Raw genomic sequence first — 20,980 nt, forward strand, 5'->3', positions numbered from 1 at the left:
TTTTCCACTAACTCCTTGCTCATTCCTTCCCTTCTATTTATTTTCTCTGTCTTCCTTACACACCTTTGGAAAAGGAAGCTGCTCATTTTCTCAGAACTCGAGTAGGAAGTTGGAAGAATATAACTGGATTGAGACACTGTTTTCAACACTGTTTGCAGTCCAGGAGACCCTCATTAAAAATCTCAGCTCCGAAGCTGATCAGCTTTCAAAAAGCATCAACTGAATGCTGAAGTACAGATATAGGGACCAAGGGGGCTCTAAAATGTTCTGCAATTTGAGGGCCTAAGGAAAGACTCAGAATAGATCTTGGCAGGATAATATCTTTCAATGTATTTTTTAAGACGTGGCTCCAAAACCTTATTTAAACAATTTACATGGGAGGTTCTTTTTGAAGATCATAGTTGCTGAAAATTTCATTATCAAATGGTGAGTTCTGAAAGACTTATTCTCTATCTTCTCAGAAATGAATTATTTTGAAGACTTTCTTTTCATTTGCAAGCCTAATTAGTTTTTTATCCCCAAACTAACAGAGAGTAGTTCAGGGACTTGGCCTCCATCACTGTGCAGAACTGCTTACTGAAAACTATGTCAATGTAAAAAAAATCAAGCAAGGGATATTTAAATCTAGGTAAAGCACAAGGAAACTAACCAATGATTCTGATGGCTTAATAAAACAGATGATTCGGTGAATTTCAAGGAAAACTCAATTTCTCATACATCTTTTACTTTGGAAATACATAATTTAAAATTATTATATCCTCATGCCAAGGGGAGGCGAAGAGATGTGAAGCACACCTCAGGATCACCACACAGCCTGTAACAGCCACTATCTCAAAAGAGGAGAGAAAGTTTCCTTACATACATTTCTTGCGACGTCCACAAAAATGCTGCTTTTGAAACCTTCCATGGTGGTAACCATTCCTGTGGGAACTGTGCATTCTGTCACGGCCAAAAGGGAAGGATTTGGGATGGGACTCTACTGTGTACCGGTGCACCTTCTCTTCTGCAGTTCGTTTGTACAGCACGTGAGGATGGTGTCCGGCGGGGGATGTGTAGTTGTGCTCCCGTGCCAGCTGCTGAGGTAATGGGGATATAAGGAACTCGATCTTCCGTGTCCTTATCAAACCTGACTAAAAAAAGCAACACCACCACGAGTTAGAGACAGGACTGTCAAGGCTCACAGCTGGAAAATGCTGACTCCTGCAGCGATCTCCCTGCAGAGCCCAGACGGGTTGCAATGTGCGCCTCTAAATTAGATTTACTCAAGTGATGAGCTGGACAGTCTTCCCAATTAAAGCATGCATCGTTACACTTTGGAGATGACCAGGCCTCACATTTGGTAACACACAGAACCAGGAATGCTGTGGGACTGGCAGCACAGCACCCTCACACAGTACCATGGATAATGTCATATGCAATATTAACCCATTCTTCACAGTATAGAGTTATCTGTATGTGTGTGTGTGTACAGGATACAGTCTCACATAAAAAGGAAATGCTTTTGTAAGATTCAACTTCTCATAAAAGCATAGATTAGTAAAACAAAATATATGAATTAAGATTCAGGGGGTTTTCAGAACAAGGTATTACCAAACAGGAATCCCAGACCTCAGGTTGCTATAAGTAGAAACGTACATTACAAGACAGTAGCAAAAGCTGAAGCAACTGAACACTTTTGCACCATCATTTAGTAATCAACTCCCTGCAATTTAATCATAATAAACAAAGTTTAAAATTTATACCCTCCTATAAGAGAAAGCTAATCAGCGAAAGCAAGTATCTAATTGTCTGCCTTCTTGGATCCCTGAAAGACAGAAGTATGGGAAAACTACACTCTAGTTTTCACATAGTATCTGTGCATAAAACTGCACATGTGATGAAGTGTTTCCAGGATCAGGGCCAGGGAAATGTGGGTGGCACTGAGGAAGTATTTCCATGCAGCTCATTAATCAGTTATGATTTTATTTCATTTCTTGGTTTTGTAAAACATGTTGTAATAAACACTCCTTTTTACCAAGTCAAAAACCAAGGAGAAGTTTCATCAGGTAATTCTACTACATTACATACGTAATACTAGATACAGATTTTTGGTTTGGATCAGTGAGGCTCTACCATGTGCCAACATCCTCCTGCCAAAACTGACATCCCATGAGGACTACATATCTCTTATGCTTCAGAAAAATATGTGCAGACAAACAACTGTCAATTGCAAACCGTCTTGCCCAACATCTCAAGTCCTCTCAGACCATGATTCCACTTCCTTCCCCAAGAAAATCTTCTTCAAAAATGCAGATAAGAGACATGTATCACCTATTCCCTTCTGAAATGGATGCTCTTCTTTAGCCTAACATCCTAGGACCAGAATGGGTACCAGAAGGATACCCATGGGTATCAGAAGGAAAGCAGCTGGAATGTCTAACGTAAGCACTGTATTTTTTAAGGATCTGTGGAATTTTCTGCACTTTAAGAAACTGTTTCCCATGAGGAAAACTTAACAGAAAATAGAAAGTTACACATGAAATCTTCACAGCTTTAACTGTTTACTAAGCTAATGCTGACACTGATTTTAACTCAATTCCAGCTGGAGAGATTTATCAGAGATTTACAGGTCCTCAACAGTCTACAGTTATCTACTATGCTCTTTTCATGGAAATTCACTTCTCTTATTCCAAATCAAAGGCAACTTTGCAGTACTCTCCAAAATAAGCACCTTTCACATGGGCCTAATAATAGTGCTCATAAAATCATACTGTGAATTTAATTTTTACAATAGAAGATATCTCACATTATGAACTGAGGGTCTAATTGCCCTCTGAATAATAATAACCAAACAAACAGAAAAGATATTCTGATCAACAATTTGTCCCCTCTTCTTTCTTCAACATGAATTCATAATTACGTATCTCAGCCTGTATCTACTTAACATTCTAAATGAAGGTTAAAATTGCCTCCATCAATAATAGGCAGGATTTAAATAATTGACAGGAATTTAACTTGCCTGCCCACTGCAATAAGTTGGCATATTTCAAATGTCAGATCACATTTGGTCATGACAAAGTACTTTCCTGTAGGGAAGAAGACTGATATTTTAATCCTTATGATGTGTGTCATCACACAATTTACCAGTGGTTCTGAGAGGCAATCGTTATCTACTAGAATGCACTGATAATTGGGTGCTGCTAAGCGGGGGTTTTTTTCAGCTGGAAAACAGAAATGCAGTGAATCTGGTTTTTATTTCCCCATTTTAAAGGTTTCCACATCTGAAATTATTCCTGTAGGATTCATTTAGTAAATGATTCAAACCATATGGAAAAAAAAAAAGGGGGGGGGCAGCTTCTACATTTTCCTGTAAGAAACTGTCCCTGATGTACACCAAGTTTCAGCCTCAAACATCATTTCTATATTTAACATTATAAGGGTGGATTGAGAATTCAGGGTGGGTGGGTAAGAAGCAACTGCATTCTGGGCCCTGCATGTGTCTTGCTGCACCTTTACAGAGGCTGTAGGTGATTAAGTGCCTTACAAATGTAGTCCCTTTTTTCCCCAGTAGAAATGACCCTGAATCTCCAATAAGACTTCTTTCCTTTGGGTTTTACATCAGACTCATCCACCAAATTGAAAAATGCTGTGTGAATAAAAGATACCTTCCTTTTGATAACATCCAGTTTTATGAAGTTGTCAAGAAGAAAGGGGAAGTGCCATAGAACAGTCTGGACACTCATTCAATCACAGACCATTTTCCACTTCTTCCAGCTATGGGATGGGATGGTTTCAAGGATTCATATTGAAATAATCACTTTGGGAATTCCAAAGTAATGCTGAGAATGCTGATCTGGCTTCAGACAGAGCTGCAGACCTCTGGAGCACTGCAAAGGGGGCAATGGGGCAACAACTGCCAGGCACTTTCTTGTAGGTTCTTGAATTTTAGTGTTAGGTAAAGCAAAGTGACCTATGGCTATGGTTGTGCTGGTTGGAAAACGTGCCAGCTGGGAAATGCCACAGCACCGAGGCAGGAGACTGACCCAGAGCCGTCTTTTCTGACTTTACACTGCCAAGGAATTCCAGTTTCTTGAAGGCCAGATTTTGGCCTCCTTTGTACTCCTGGGTGTTCTGGGAATTTTTTCTACAAACCCATGAAACATCTCCATAATTGTTAGATGCAATATATTTATCCAGCTCAAATACTTTAGTAGTTGAACAAATACTGTCCAAGCCGTCATGGAAAATTACGCATTGGGTTTCCCATTGTCAGCACAGCTCTCAGGACACATGTGATTTTCCTCGAATCAAGGATGTCTTTCCATTAACCTTGATGGGCTCAGGACACAATGAGGACAGGGTCACATAGGTCAAACTTCCATTTTTATTTCAGATTTTCTGCAATTATAACACCATGAGAGGAAGCAGGATGACAAAATCTAACATTCTTCTAAGTCTAGACAACACAGCATGAAAAAGGCCAGGACTCCTGTCTATTCCTTCTGTCTCCCACTGTGGCTATCACTAATAATAGCAATAATTGTGAGAATATGGTGGGAAGGAACACCCAAGAGATTGCTCAGTTGGAATTCGCTGTTCCCTTGTTTTTCCCTCACAACACATATTTGCTGTCCTTCTGCAAGGGATATTCCATGCCACTGGAAAGAAAATGGAAAGACACATGTTGACCTGTGTGGTCAGCAAATAATTTTGAATCAGTGAATTAGAGGAACTTGTAGTTTGTTTGCAGAAAGGTTGAGAAGAGATAAAATGGCAACATTCATCCCACTTCTTATTTGTTATAAAACGTTTGCTCAGCTCTGGGCTAAAAGGAATTTTCAGATCCAGTGTATCTCTGTGAAATTCCTCAATATCCAGGTGTTATCACCAAGGTACAGCACTTGTTCTGTTTTCTTGGTGTGTCACAAAAGGAAAAAGAATCTCAGAATTAAATTTGGACAAGGGAAATGATGGCGTGGTATCTGCAGCAAGATTTTTTTTTAATTGAAGATAGATTATAAGTTGAAAAATAAGGAGATTTTTTTTTTTTAACCACTGAAAAAGTTAATCTTAGCTATACAAAACCAGGTAGATATTCCACTAATTTTCAACCCAACAATTTTGAGAGTCACACACCTAACATATCTGTTCCCAACAGGTCTCACTGGGCTCTTACTAGAACAGCACAGAGTCTGCTCCCATTTGCTCCCCCTGTGTTCTTAAACTCTGAGTGAAGACTTTGGCTGCTGAGATATCAGAAAAATCCTTGCTCTACATGAGCCTCATGGCTGTGGGTTCTCTGTCTGCAAACAAGGCATTTTCATTACATGCTAATTAAATCAAAGGCAACAGCTTTATGCATATTAAACCTAGAGGAGTTTCACAAACCAAATGCAAATAATGAGATAAGAAGCACAATGAAATGAAACTGAGACTTAAAACAGATGAATAATTGAACTGCAATGTCTCTGCTAAACGTAACCATTGATGTAAAGTTAATTACAGTTTGTACAAGAACAAGAGTATCTCAGCTAAACAAAGTGCTAAAAAATATGCATGTCTTTTTCTAAGGAATCCTACTTATATCCGAAATGCCTTATTCAATGTTATGAGGATATACATAAAATTAGGTGCTAAAAATCCACTGTCTAAACTGAGAGCAGCTAAAACAATGGCCAAAGAAATCAATGAAGTCTATACCAAATTCCTCAAAAGGAAGAGTTAAATGTCATTTCACACCCATTAAATTGTTCCAAATACTCAGGAAAAGTTTTAAAAAACTTGAGAAAAGGCCAACTGAAATTGGCACAAAGACTTCAGTGGACTGATCCAAGACTTCTGTTATTTCCCAAATGTCCAGCCCTTAAAAAAAAAAAACACAACACACCAAACCACTGAGTCAAACACATCCTAACAAGAGTTACAGAACGTACAGAGACAAAAAGTACAGTTTTTAGTTCTACTTATATCAAATAAAAATTTAAATTAAGAACTTCTCTGAAATACAAGGAACAAGGAGAACAGATGACCTAAGAACTATGGCTGCTGGCTGTTTAAGATCATCCGAGGTCAAAGATTCCTAGAAATCTAGTATCCACATCACAGTGCTGGGACCATCTCATCTTACAGCAAACTGGAGTCTTTCCTCATTCACTTTGCAGAGAAAACTCATGAAATTATCTTGTCTGCAGATCATTTTAATCGAACTCTTATTTCCTGCCCTGATGCTCAGCTAAATTTCTGTTGCTTTGGCACCCCAGAGGAAACACAAAAGACCCATCTCTGCCCACAAAGGAGGAGTGACTGTCTTAGCTCAGGTGTCCCACCCCATGTGGAGGTGGCAGTCCCTGTGCACACACCGGCTGCCTGAGACAAAATCCCGCCGGGATAGCAGGAAAAGTGCCAGCTGTTCAGGACAGGTTTTGGGTCAAGCCTTGAAAATGTGGTAAATATATCATTTTCTCACACATGCCGAGGAATCCCAGGAAGAATAAAGTCCTGTTAAGTCTGTGGACATTCATCATATGAATTCCTCCTTCCCCCAGAGCAAGGATATTCAACCAGTGCTATCACACGAGGCTGTTCAAAGCAATCCTGCACCATGTAAGCAGTTTAAATAAATTACTGTTTCTTTAGAGAACGTGTAATGAAGTAGACTCACCTCTGGGGATGGGTTAAGTTGGTAGTCTGAAAAATATGTGAGACTATAACCTTACTACAGTTATAAGCAAAACTACTTCCAAGAATTATAGCCAGCAGTATCGTACAGCCTGACCTGGGGCTGCAGATACCCGATAGCACTGACTGACTTTTTGAGAGATGGCTTAACTGAGGCCCTCTCGAGTCAGGGTCAAAATGTCAATGCTCTGGAAAATATAATCAAAATGAGCAAATTAAGATGTGAAATTAGGTAGGAAAAAAAAAATGACAAGCAGCATATCTGGAAAGCAGAAAGAAGGAGCTGAATTGCAGAAAAGTGTTGCTGAGGTGAAAGATATTTCTACCCTCGGGAAGCATCAGGAGCAAACAGCCAAGCCAATGGCAGTAAATCACAGTAATTAACCAAGTTCGTTCCCTCTCCACTCTGACCCTCAGCCCCTTTTCTGGGAGTGGCTGCAGAAGCGACAGGGCTGAGCTGGATTTTGCCTCCACGCACTGTTTCTGTCCCCCTTCAGAAGGGCAATTACACAGTTACCCACGTTACTGAAGCACTGGGTAAGTCAAACAAGCTCCTGAAACACCGTGACAGGGACACGATCCATGATCCACCAACCAAAAGTGAAAAGCCCGGACCCTAAATCCATACACAGATTGTTAAATTAATGGCAGACTTTTACAGAGTGTTAAGCACCCAGGAGCTCCCATTGAGCTGAACATTGTCTCTGCAAGCATTTCCAGAGTGCTTTTATACCACTTTGGGAAAGAAAATGTTCTGGGAAACTGGTGAGAATGGACTCTCATGAGGCTTCCAATAATACACATGTATTATTGAAGTCAGGAATCCCACGAGTAAAACTCGGAGCATGTTCATTTTTGATCCCATCCCAAACCAGGCAGCACAAAGGCATGCAGGCACACTGAAGGAAAGAGAGAATTTAAGTTAACTAAACTTTTCCCTAGCTTTTACATTTGCCAAAAAAACGCGCCCATCCTTCAGAACAGTATCCAGTCTGTAAATGGGCAGCCCCTGACAACTATCCCAGAGTCAGGGAAGTACAGAACTGATGTTTTATTGGACTGGGTCCTTGGCTGATGAGAATAACCTCAGCAGACCTTAACTGATTTTCACCAGATTGGAATACCTGGCTCTGTACCACAGCAAATGTTTAGGTTAAGTTAATGGCCTTTACACACACTAAAATATTTTTATCGTGAAAGAAGCATTAGAATCATTGGTTGCCTATTCTGACTTGAGAATTGTCAGCAGATGACATTTTTCTTTAGAATCTGACTCACAAAAATAACTCAATTATTCTGTATTCTAACATAATATAAATTTCTTACAAATGTAAAATGTTACGAGTTCTTAACAATATAGCATTTTATTATTACCTGAGGATCTGACAGAAGGAGAGTACAATGTTTAAATTGCCAGGCTGAGTTAGTCATGAAAGACCACTCTGTTTGGTTGCTTAAAAGCAATGCTACACAGAACATTTAGCAATTATTAAAACAAGGTAACAAAATTGCATGTCTTTAATTATTCCTATATGCACAAAGAGGGCGTTATCTCTGAATAGTGCCTTTGTATTTCTGCAGTTGACTGAACTTGTTTCAAACATCTTTATGCAACCCCCTGTCAGCATATGGCAAATAAGGAAATATTCTTATTTGTTCCTCCACTTAAAGTAATTGGACCAGTCACATTGGTATTTAAATGTATTAAATTGGTATTTATTGCAGGGTAATGAGATATTCTAGAACTAACACAAAGTTGATTGCTTTGCCACAGATTAAATACTTGCTTGTCAGTATGTGAGCTCCCTCATTTCTCAAGTTTTGGGTTTTTGAAAAAAAAAAAAGCAAAACAAAACACAGAAGTGAGCATGATAAATGAACAGAAGAAAAATACTAATGTAAACTACAGCATTATGACACTAACTATACACCAGCAATATTTAAGTGAAGTGCCAGAGGTTTACCAAGTTCCACTCAGAATCAGTTAATTTACAATTCCTTCAGTAGCGCTCTTTAGCTCCCTGTAAAGGTTTTGGAAGACAATTAGCTAAAACCAACAGCTCAGATTTGTCCTTGGTAGCTGTACAAGGGGCATGGCCTGTTTAAGCAAATCCCTGCAACTGTAAGATAAAATCTACATCTTTTATTAGTTATGACAGCTCTGAAATCCATCACAAAGCAAACAGGAAACAGAGGGATTATTTAATGAGTGCATTTATGCTTCACTTTTCCTAAAAAGAGGCAGCCTACTATTTGTCATGTGCTGTCTGACAGTTGATTAGTTACTTAGGATACATCAAGAATAACAGAAAAACTGATTTCAGAGGGTAGCTTGCTTAGTTCCCTAATCATACATCCCACATAACTGGGTGCCCAGCCTCAGAAAAATGCTCAAGGTGTGAGAGGAGGTTGACCTCTTGGAAATCTTCAAAACCATAGAAAATGCATCTCTCTCTCTGTCCTCTCATTCTGTGTAACAGCACATACTAAACACCATTTATGTCACTCTTAGATTTCTGAAATTTAACTTCAAGATGGCCAGATTTTTATCAGATCTTTGGACAGGCAGAATTTCACCCTAAGGATGGTTTGCTACAAATTATTTACGCTGCTTAAAGGATGAGATGAAATAAAAATGTTCTGGCAAGGTTCTCCTCCTCCCTTGTGTACAGCTAATCGATTTTACGTGGCTGGAGTTCAGATGTACCAATATTCTAGGGAAAGTGCATACCTTCTTAATGAAGCTTCTGCTCCTAAAGTGGTGATAAAGGCAAAACCAATAACATTAAGGTATAGTGACACTGAAAATGAACAGCTGAAAAAAAAAAAGAAAAAAAAAAGAACTGATGATAGACAACTAAAATCAGGACATGGAAATTCCTTTCCATAGGTACTTAGCATTAACAGATGCTTGCTTGAGTGTTTCTGATCAGGAACATTCCTCCCTATCAGACAGGCAACTCCAAACATTAAAAAGTCATGAATCAGGCCTTGCAGGAAACAACACTATAAATTACGAGATTTTAAAAAAATAATGCTGAAGGGCTTTGGTGTTTTATTTTCTTTCTGATTTCTTGAACAATTTTCAACTGAGATTTTAAGAGGCTTTTTTACCCTTTACAATCATGTGCACTAGAATCAAACTTGAGTGGAGGTTTTTTTTTTTTAGTGAAAACACAGCTTTTCCTGTGATGATGGGCCTTTGGCAGCTGGACCTTTCAGAACACTTCATGAGTGAGAGTAGCAGTCAAACTTGAAATACTCCCTCTCCCTTACAAGACAGCCCTGTTGAGGTTACAGGCAACAGAGAGAGACACTTGCCCAAGCCCTGGGTCACCACATGGGGCTACCTGATGGCAACCCCTTCACTCTGTTCAGGAGTCCTGGCTGCAGAGTGACTTACACCAACTGCATCAAAGCCCCAAGCAAATGCCCTCCACGGTGGTGATTCACCTCCCACGCCCACTTTTCCCCAGTGAAGATTCTCCAGATATAAACTTCAGCCTGGCAGAGCTGATGCAAATGAACTTGAGGGGGCAGAAGATCTGAGCCTGTCTGACCTGGGATAATTTGCATTCAAGCAAAATAAATCCAGCTCAATTCCCATAGCAATTCTGCTTTGCTATGAATAGCTCAGGCAGCTCCAATAACGAGGGGCTCGGGTTACATCTGATTGCCAGCTGTATTGCTTACTAAGAAGTTAGGTCAGTGGTTCCCAACCTTTTAATTTTCCTTGTTGGAGTATACATTGCTATGGATTAGTTACATGAGAGAGTGGTCACAAGGAACTCTGTAGGGAGCAAAGTATCAGCTTTGCTGATATTCCACATACACAGACGTATACATATGTTGAAATATCTATGTGGGAAGGAGAAGGGAGTGGAACAAAAGAGCTTAGACCATTAAGGGAATGGAAAACAAGAAGCAAAGATGGCCCAAGAGTGAGAATGTCAGGCTGGCGCCTGGGTTATCTGGATTAAAGTCCCAGTTCTTCAGCATTTCAGCTCCTCTGCTCCTTATGTCTCAGTTTTATAAGCAGGATTTTGTAATCAACCCAGAAAATGCTCAAGAGAGACTTGTGAAGGTTCACATTTGACCCTGGCTGGGTGGTTCTATTAAACTGCCTCCATCTGCCCCATTCTGAGCTACAGCCCCAGCCTTCAGGATGTCCCTCAGCAGCTTGGCCCGTGCTCCTGTTCTTTTGCTTTAACATTCTCTTTGAAACAGGAGAGCAGCCTCGGTGCCTCCAAATATCTTTCCCCCCCACCCAAGAAAAGGTAAATCAGTAAAACCTTGACTGCAATTCACATGATTAAACCCAAAATACAGGGCAGCAGCACCCTAGAGATCCACCAACTTTAAATAAGACCTCATCATTTTCTCAGTTTTCCATAACATTAAGAAACTTGTACAATGGCAACTGCACATAACATTTCGACTGCCATACAAACATCCTTAGCATCCAGAGCTTGGTTTATAATGGACATTTGAATAAGGAGTTATTTACTAAGATAAGTGCAGTACCTCACATCTGTGTTCCATGCCATGAAAAAGCCTCATTTTGTAAGCCCTGCCTACGGCCACAAAACCTGCCTTCCCCAGATTATATTGCCAAGTGTGCCATAGGTCCAGAAAGCTTTTTTTTTTTTTTTTTTTTTAATCTCCTTGTAGCCAAGTGCTACCAATCTGCACTGCTCAGTCTTCCTGCACTCATCTTTGTCCTGGTTTAAAGCTGCACACACTCACACTCCTCTCCCACAAATTAGCCAGCACTTCTGTTTTAAGGAGATGATGCCCAAAGGTGAGCATGGTGTAACTGCTCTGCTGGAGAAACTGTGCTGAAGTTAAAAGCAGGAAGCCTGGATTTGTTCCAGACTAGAGAATTTTATAACACTGTTATAAATGGAAGTTTGATCAGAAGTAATTTTGAGTACTATTTTTATCTCTGTAGTAGAAATAACTGTGATGACATGCAGAAACTGCCACAAAGAGGTCCTGGTTTGGTATGAAATAAAACATCATGCCATGACTACTTTAAAATGGACACAGAAAAATATTACCTTAATACTGGTCCAGGTTTTCAGCATAAAGTGATCCATTCTTCAACCTAAGGCACCCATTTACCTCTCCTGACATCTTGTCTGCTGACAAGGTCAGAGCCCAAAACACAAGCCTAAACCAGTATTTGGAGTGGTTTGCAGGTATTCAGATCCATGTTTGAATTGTGCCCACTGAACTAAAGGGGTCACAAAAGGTAATACTAAAGTCTGGTGATGGCAAAAATCAGCGTAAGCCTGTGAATTATGTGATGGTTTAGCAGGGATGAGTCCTAAGAAAGATGGTGTGGAAGCATTTACTTGTGTCTTCTTATTAAAGAAATCAGTTCTACCTTTGAGAATCAGAAGTGAAAACAGAGGACAAAGAAGAAGGTGAAGAGAGGACAGACACATCCCCATCTCTGCAGTCCCACAGGAACTGATGCAAGAAGGGAGGGCCTGGATCCCTGTCAGCAAGCACACACTGTGAAGAGCATTTCTTCATGAAAGCATTTGTACAGTAGTTTTTTAGCACAGTACCTTACATATCAGGCTCTCAAAATACAGTCTGTGGAGCATCAAAGCTCTAAGTAACCCTGTGATGTTCTCTGAGATCTCAGAAAATAGGAAAACTGAAGTGACAAAGGGAAGGTTGTGCCTGAAAGCAACTTCTTTTTCCATGAGATATTCTTTATATTAAATTAGTCTAAGATGTCCAGATATCTATTGCACAGATGTTACCACTACAGGCCTTCTATTGAAATAAAGATGCAGTGAAGACAAGGGAGCTCAGTATGTTGCAAAGTTATAAAAGGATGGTAAAAAAAAAATAAATATATATCAGCAGAAGATTTAGAAGGCAAAATTTCCTAAGCAGCCTGACCTTCTTTCTGCAATGAATCTACTGAACAGCAGGTTAAGCAAAGGTCAGGTTAAGCACAGGTTAAGAAAAAAAGCTCCAAGGGGAGGAATGTGCTGTCAGGGTCACCAAGGCTCTGGGACATCAGGGAAGTGTGTGAGAGTCACAGACACCTCAGCCTCAAATGCAGATCATGGTCCCAAGGCCTGAGTGTTCTCCCTGCTCCATCCTGACACCACGGGACACAGCCAGCAGTGAGAGAAGTGCTCTTGGATCGAGTCCTTGCCTAGAAATAAATCAGGACACAGCTGGTCTGCTGAGAAGTGCTGCACGAGTCAAATAATTAGTGCATCAAAGCCCACCAACATCTATAAACATGGTGCATGTTGGTCCTTCCATTCCCAGTCTCTCTGAAGCTCCACGTGCCCTGCACAGCCTCTGATTTAGCATTCTGAGATTCTAACTTCTCTGCTAGAGCCTGTCCTCAAAAGCCCTGTCCCACATATGAGCATATCCTTGATTTTCCCCAAAATAACTGGCTCTAATTGGCTCAGTGGCCTCTAAAGGGGCACCGCCTGCCAAAAGACTACTGGCATGATGGTAGTCAAGCACCCTTTGTGCCTACACATTTTCCCTCAGAAGCTTCCAGGAGTTAAAAGCACAATCCTGGCACTTCTCAGTGTGAGTCTGCCCCACTTCACAAGTTGTGACTGAAGACATGAGTGTTCCTGCAATCCATCTGGATCATCAGTCAGTCACTCCACCTTTTCTTCTTTCCAGGTGGTAATGCAAACAGAGGAAAAGCCAGAAGGAGCTCTTGTGAAACATTTCCTCTCTTCACAGCATGTTACACCACACACTCCTCCCTCTGCAGAAAACCAGCGGTGTTAATGTGCTCTGGAAGTAAATTAGGCACAAATACCACCATGGGGAACCTAAATATTTTGAGTGTATACCATATAATCAGGAAATGCCCACCCTCTTTATCTGTTAGGAACAAGGAAACTGAAAGCTTTGTAATTTTAAACTGCCCATCAGTTGCTATGAATCAATCAGGCCTCTTACTGGGGAGAGCCAGCACAGACAAGGCTGGCAAGATAAGAGAGGGTTTACAGCTACACTCCCCATCCTGTCAGAATAGTTTCAGCCCAAGGTTCCACATTTGATTCCACCCCTCTCTGGGGCTTCACTGAACCCCCCCAAAGGGACTTGAATAGGATACTGAATTTTCATAGTTTTTCAGATTATTTATACCATCACTAACTCTCAGAAATGTCACTAATCTGAAATAAATTTAATCTTGTTTTCAATAGCAAATAAAATTTATAAAAATAATTTAGAGACTTACTCCTTTAACATATTTTAACAAATGATAAAGGAAGTCATGCAAGACTGATACACAACCTCTGTAATTTTTTTTACAATAACCCAACATCCACCCACATATTCAAAAAATCAAAGACAAATCACAGTTACCTTCTCTTTAAAATTTAAGTCTATTCCTGGAAGAAGGAAGAAGGTGTTGTTTTAAATGATAATTACTATTTTGCTAGTAGATAATACAGTTATTGAACTGCAGAAGAGACAACAGCCAAAAAGAGCACTGCCCTGTGCAACTTTATGGATATACAAATAGATTAGTATTTAACAGACAATGGATGCCAAATTGCACCATCCTTTGTAAGACAAAGATTAAAGAATTGGCACTAACTCAGTGCATTGGTATAGAAAAGTATGTGTGAATATATAAATTCCTCTTCCTTTTTAATGGCAGTTCAAACACAAGAAGTCAGGTCCAAAAGCTAAGCTGTTGATGTTTTGGAGCATATGGGCACCATCCAGGGCAGGCTGATGGTGGGCAGGAGACAGAGTCCCATGGGAAATCCTCCACATCTTCTTCTGTTAATCCTAACACAGGAGTAGGGCAGTGGAGGCAGAACGACCAAATGCTTCAGTTTGCAGAAGACAGACCTTCATTCTGGGTGAACATTTCCTTCTGTGTTGTTTGTCACATCAGAGTGTGTTCCTGACTTTCCCAATCTATAGTCTTTCAAATAACTAAATAAATCATGTGAACAGCCACAACAAAAAAATACACTATTCCCTCAGCCCTCGAGCTATTTGCAAGTAATTTAGTGTTGTGGTGCTGCTCTGTGCATCAGAAAGCTAGTTTTCAAGAAATGCTTGGGAAATTACAACTAAAATAAACTTCTGATGGCACTGTAACCCAAAAGCTGAGAACAGAACCAGGGCAATACTCAGAGGCCAAGTCTGGCACGTTTTTGCTCCCAGCTTCACCTGTCTGTGGTGATGCACCAGCCTCTATGATTAGGTTTCTGGTCCAAATTGTCCTTTCCTTGGTACTTTGTCTGTCCCACAGCCTGATGGAGAACACAACCCTTTGTCACCACCCCATTAACCTGATGTTCACTGACATGTGGCACCGACTGTACCCTGTCCTGCCCTGGCTCCCACACTGTCCTTGGGACCACGGATGGTCTTCATTAAGCTGGACCTGCAGGACTGTCTGTGCCTCAGGCAGTTAAAACGACCACCCACTCTCTCTGGTAAACACAGGAATCAATTAACCATTCCTGTAACAGTGTTCTCCTCTCTGCAGTTCCTCAGCTTTCCCACCACCAGCAGCAGATGAAAGGGGTCTTGTCCCCTACAGGTGTTCCAGGATGACACTGATCGTCTCCTTGCACATTTTTGCAGATTGAACTGGCAAGTCCCTCTGCTGTCTAACAAGGGCAATAAGCCTCAAAAGCTGCCATTGTCTTTTCCTCTCAACACCAGACGTGACTTTATCAGGGCCTGATTTGGGTTAGGTCAAATAACCTCTTTACATTTACTCTTGGCTTCGTATTTTTTGGTGGCCACTGTGCTTCCTTTGCTCCTTCACTGTCAGAACACTCTGGCAGCAGAGTGGAACGAAAACACTTGGCACTAATACACTGAAACATATCTGGCAACTGCAGGCACTACATGCCAAGCACTTGAGTGCATTTTCTAGCAGTAGTAGCAGCAGCTGATTCTCTGGGAAAGTGGCTGAGCTCCTGCCTCATTGCACTGCTTGGTGTTACAAGTCTGAGAAGTCCATGAGAACAGCACAGGGTCAGCCCATCAGCAGCCTGTTTTCCTCCATTTAACTCCTGATTCAGCAAAACCTGATTAGATAGCACCCCCTTGGATTATGTACAGCGTGCATTTTGGGGTCCGCCAGGAGAAACACGCTTCACTTTTGTGATGAGCCAGTGGTGCTTCCCATCTTCAAAATGTCTTTCTAAAAAAAAAAAAAAACCCACCTCAGCCCTAGCCCAAGACTGATATTTTAATAGTTACTTATTCTGTTAGATGCAAGTATAAACTAACATAACTTTCTGTCAAGTGTTAACAAAAAATTACACTGGCTAGCCATATTTATACAGAAGTTTAAACTTTCTTCTCTAATGCTGCTTTATACATATCCCTTACCATGACCAGCTTCTACTTTAATAGCAATATTAACCCAAAATATTTCTTCAGGTTTAGTCTAGCCTAATTTTAAGAATTACTGTTTCGATGACTTCTTCCTAAAAAAAGGAGTGTGTGGCATAAGACGGGCCTGGTCAAAAAAGAATTATTTTTAAATGCTCGCTCTTTTCACTAAGTGCAATAATTTGCACACAGAAAATCTGTTTTTAATTTCATGATTTAAAAAGAACTAATTATATTCTGGTGTCATATAAATTCTATATCTCATGGCAAGGAAACTGCAGGTCTGAAGAGTAATCCATATTTCATTAGTTTGTGTATTCTGCCACAGAATATAATATTACATTCTTAAATTAGTTGGAAGCCACACTGTGCTGCTAAGTATAAAAACAAAAGTGAGGGCTCAAGCTAGGTCAAGCATATTTTGTATAGGTCTATTAAAAATCTCATTCCATTAATATTAATAAAGATGTTGAGACACAAAAGTCCTTCAATTAACATATATTAGGCAGGCAGGCACAAGCATTCAAGTGATCCCACTGTGAACAGCAAGAACCCAGTCCTCAAAGAATAAAGCCCCGAGTGTGCTGTGTACAGAGAGGGGCAGCCTGAAATGCTAATGCCCAGGGGAGTGAAAAGGCAACACCCCATTGTCTGTGCAAGCAAATATCACTTTATTGCCTCGGCTCCCTCCTCTATGAAGCAGGTTTGTGCAGGGCCTTCTTATTCCAGTAAGACTAACTTCAAGACCTACTACCTTTGTCATCAAACGTTTTGTCTTTTGCTGTTTTTTGGCAGGAACTTGCTGGGCAGCCACACATGAGATTCAGGAAAAGGATTTTCATCTGACTGTACAACTTGTTTGCAGATTTCCCCAGCTTATGAACTAACATTGGGAAAAAAAAAGAAATTAACTTGCATGTTCCAGAAATTGCTCTGGACAATAATAATGGTTCCCACGGTACCAAGCTTCAACCATCAAGACTCATTCACTTGCATCTGACCTGATTATTTGACATTTCTTCACCCTCATTCTTGGTGACTTCCGAACATGATAAACAATAAAAGGTTACTGATGTCAACCTATTATGAGCCAGGATGTTGTTCTCATCTAACACAGAGTAAAGCCAGCACTGAAGCTTAATTAATACTTGTTTGTAAATTGTGCTGAGCTGCAAGGCATTATGATTTCAGGTTTCTTCTGTAAATGTTTACCTCAGAGCTTTAGTCAATGCTCCACTGTCTGAACCAAAATAAGTTCTGCTTCCATCAGCTATTCACATAGCTGGTCAAATCACTGTCAGAGCAAATCAATAGGAAATTCCTTTAGCATACTGTAATTTATGGTAGACCTGCAGCAACAGAATTGGGATTAAAATGGGATGAGAAAAGGCAAGAAAGAACCAACATTTCTGCTCCCAGTGACATGATCAAAAAGACAGAGGAAAACCTTGTTTGTAATGGAATTATCCATTAAAGTTCAATTCAGATACCGTTTAAGGGCTAGTGAGAGCCTTTCTAACACAAAATAGAAAGAAAATATATTGAAGTCTGAGTTTCAGCTGCTAAAACTGACTGTAGGTCCACTGCCAGCTCCCACTGCAGAGATAACCAAAATTAACCCCTTTCCTGCCAGCTCACTGGGAGAGGACCGTGACAAAGTGAGGCACACAGAGCTAACAGCTCCTGTGTGTGGTCAGCAGTCCACTCAGAGGAAACACTCTGGGTGACTAAAAAGGCTGCTGACATCAGTGGGGCTGCTGTCAGGTTACCACTGGACACTGCAGCTTCCAAAAAGAGAAAGCAGATATCTTCTAGAAAATCCCTAGAGAGCTGTAAATCAACAGCATTGCTCATGCTCAGGAGAGAATGAAATCAAATGCAAATAGCTCTGAAATGGTCTGAGTGGACTGACATGTTATGGGCATCACTGCTCTGGATGCCTTTGCTTAGCATGGCCCCAGCTTTTGCCCCCATCCATGGACTGCAAATTTCCAAACCACAGGCACTGAAAACAGTCTTTAGACCTCCAACCTTCTCTGCTTTTTTTTTTTGCAGTACTGGGCAGCAATCCCAGTGATCCATCCACATTCAATGAGTACAGGACATGCTGTACATCAGACACACAAACCCATCCCTAAAAAATTGCAAGTCAGAAAAAATTATCTTAAATGTCTTGTGGACTTAAACACAATACTGTGACAAACAAAACTGTAGGTGTCAAAACATTGTAGGGACTTACAAGAGCTGGTAAACTCCCAGTTACCATCTAGACCAGTTCTGACTGGGCAGCCCACAATGAATCAGTGAAGTCCCCAACTGAGTGCAAATGTGTAAATCACAAAGCTGTCACCATAATCAGGGCACTGGTTTTGCAGAGAGGGTAAGGAGGGAACAAGCTTGGAAAACACCAGTGTTTAAGACCGGTTTTGATATCACTATTTGCTCAAATTAAGTGTGTCAGGATCAGGGAACAACCAAGGCACTCCTGTGCTTCCTGCTCCACTGCCGTGAGTCACGTACAGAGCTCCAGGAGTGGGCAGCTTGAGTTGGACTTGAACTACAGTTTCACAGACTGTCATTGTGTTTTGGGTAAACAAAAGTCTTTACACACCAGGTCTGCAAACCTGGTACCTTCCTCAAACACTTCTGAAGTGAAGGAAGAAGAGGGGAAAGACAGAAATAAAACCTTGTTTAGGTTAATTATTAGTGACTATAAGCTGCTATTAGTTATTCGAATCTGCCTCTAGAAGGAGAAATATTTCTGATGCCCAGCAGTTCACAGCTATGCAGAAGAGAATATTCTGCCTCTCAGCAGTGGGGATGGTATGGTCCAAATGAAAATAGTGGCGCTTAAAATAAAAATCCTCATGACATCAAAGGCATCCTGTTATGAAGAGGTCAAGTCTGTGCAGACAGGTCACCCTCTTCTGACCCTCATGAGGGCATTTGTCTATAAGCTTCTCTCTAATGGACTAGGGAAAGTGTGGGAACTGAGTTTTGTGGAGAGACTTTGCTACAGCAAGAAAAACGCTGATGTTACAAGTACAGAGAGAGTCTTTCCTTTGGAAGTGATGGTGAGACTGCAGCTTAACGAGAAGGGCCAGGATGAACTGTCTACCTCTGTACAAATGGATGGTTCCCTGTTTCTGGAACCACTCTAAGGGTGCAAGCCCGAGTGCTCACAACAGCCTGAAGTCTGGTTGGAAATGCACTGACAAACCATTTCCATGCTCCACTGGTGCAAAAACAGGGCAGGCACAAGTGACAGAGAACGAGCTCCTGTGGGCACTTGAGAGCTGCTGTGCATCCACAGCCCACTGTGTTCAGTCTGATGGAGGTAAAGTGCTCTCAGAGACACCATGTGTCCTCTATGTACGTTCCAGGTTTTTAAATATAAAACCAGGAAGAAATTCAGCCTCTATTACTTTAACTGTCAAGCAGAAGCAGGTTATTTCTCATCATTATTCCTCTTTAATTCCATTTCTTACCTATCAGGACTCAGTAGTGTGGCCTGGCATAACACTGTCTGTGTCTCACAGAGCTGAAGGCAGAGTTAAACAGAAAGCTTATCAGACAGATATGGAGAAGGGCAATCAGTAACTTAATCTCACAAGTCATCATCAGTCAGTTCAATGCTGAGACCAGAAACAGTGTCTTGTATTTGCCTAGTATAACTTAAAATATCATAAAAAATATGACTCTTCCCCACTGTTACCTCATTTTCCTGTAGGGATTTTTCTTATTTTCATATTTACTATATTATGGACTAATGGAATAATAATGGAAAAATGTTCATCGAAACAGTGTTTTATAAAGGATGGAGATGCAATGATATACCAATATAAAGAAAGTCAAAGAACTCACACCAGATGCTGCTCATGTCATGCTGGTATAATGGCAGAAAGCATAGGATTTGTGTATTGGCTTCTGGTGGACTAAAACCAGTTTTAAGAAGAGGAAAAAATCACCAGCTCTGTACTTAGTTTATCTTCAAGGTCCCACTGGGCCAAATTGTGTTGTATTTTTACAGCTGTAGATTCCTAAAGCAACCTCACTGAAACCAGCAATTATTTTGTACCCTCACCAGCAGGCTGGCTCACTGAGTTTGATGGGAATTTGTCTGCATAAGAGCCTTGGGATTTGTCTCAACATATTTAATTGGACTTGAAGTGTGAGCTCTAGGAATAGGAAGCTGTTGTTACACGAACTTACATGATGCTAATACAGGGTGCAATTAAATGACTACAAAGAGCGGGTACATGAGTTGCCCTGCCTGCCTCTTAGGTGGCCAGACTGCATTAAGCAGCTTTAATTTTGTGGCTTCTTTGATACTTGGAGCAAAGTCGTGCCCTTAGACATGCACACACAACCTCCACTAAATTAATACATCTCCTGCATATCTCTCAGTGCTACATCTAACCCTTTCTCCAATCTTGGACTCCTCTGACAGCTCAGCGAGTGTAACATGATTCATCCTTCCCTCCTCTTTCTCTTCCCTTGACTAGACACTAATAAACATAACAGAACTTGAGACAAGAGAAAGAGGCCCCTTACAATGACAGATTCAATCACATCTTACCAAAACCAGAGGAGGGCACTACTACTACTTCTAATTAAAGTACATAAATAAAAGGGAGAGAATGGCCCACATCCACATCTGGTGTAGGCAGGTGCAGCCTCTCAAGCCTCCACTCTAAGGGGTTTGCTTAGGGCTAAATTTGGCCTGAACAATAAAACTGTGTATCATACAGTTTTGAAGGATCTCAACTGTTCCACTGAGCAGTACTTGTTCTCTCTGACCCAAAACACGCATAGATCTCCTCTGGGACTTGATGGCAGGAGAGTCCCTTACATTGCATGAGTGGTTCTCTGTGCACATGTGTAGTTCTTGCTCTACACCCTCCCCTGTCTCCTGCACCAGCAATGCCCCCACAAACACCGTATAGCA

General features: G+C 40.9%; 1 protein-coding gene across 1 annotated transcript in view; it reads right to left on the bottom strand.

The window, feature by feature from the left end:
- The window catches only part of ADAMTS18 (ADAM metallopeptidase with thrombospondin type 1 motif 18), a 77,220-nt gene that overhangs the window by 48,462 nt on the left and 7,778 nt on the right, over positions 1–20,980 (bottom strand). Inside the window, exon 4 of the mRNA XM_050311749.1 lies at positions 863–1,130. Coding sequence (XP_050167706.1) covers positions 863–1,130 — 268 coding nt within the window. The remainder of the gene's footprint in view (positions 1–862; positions 1,131–20,980) is intronic.

This window comes from Myiozetetes cayanensis, unplaced genomic scaffold, assembly GCF_022539395.1.
Source record: "Myiozetetes cayanensis isolate MyiCay16 unplaced genomic scaffold, myiCay2020 scf16, whole genome shotgun sequence".
NCBI lineage: Eukaryota > Metazoa > Chordata > Aves > Passeriformes > Tyrannidae > Myiozetetes > Myiozetetes cayanensis.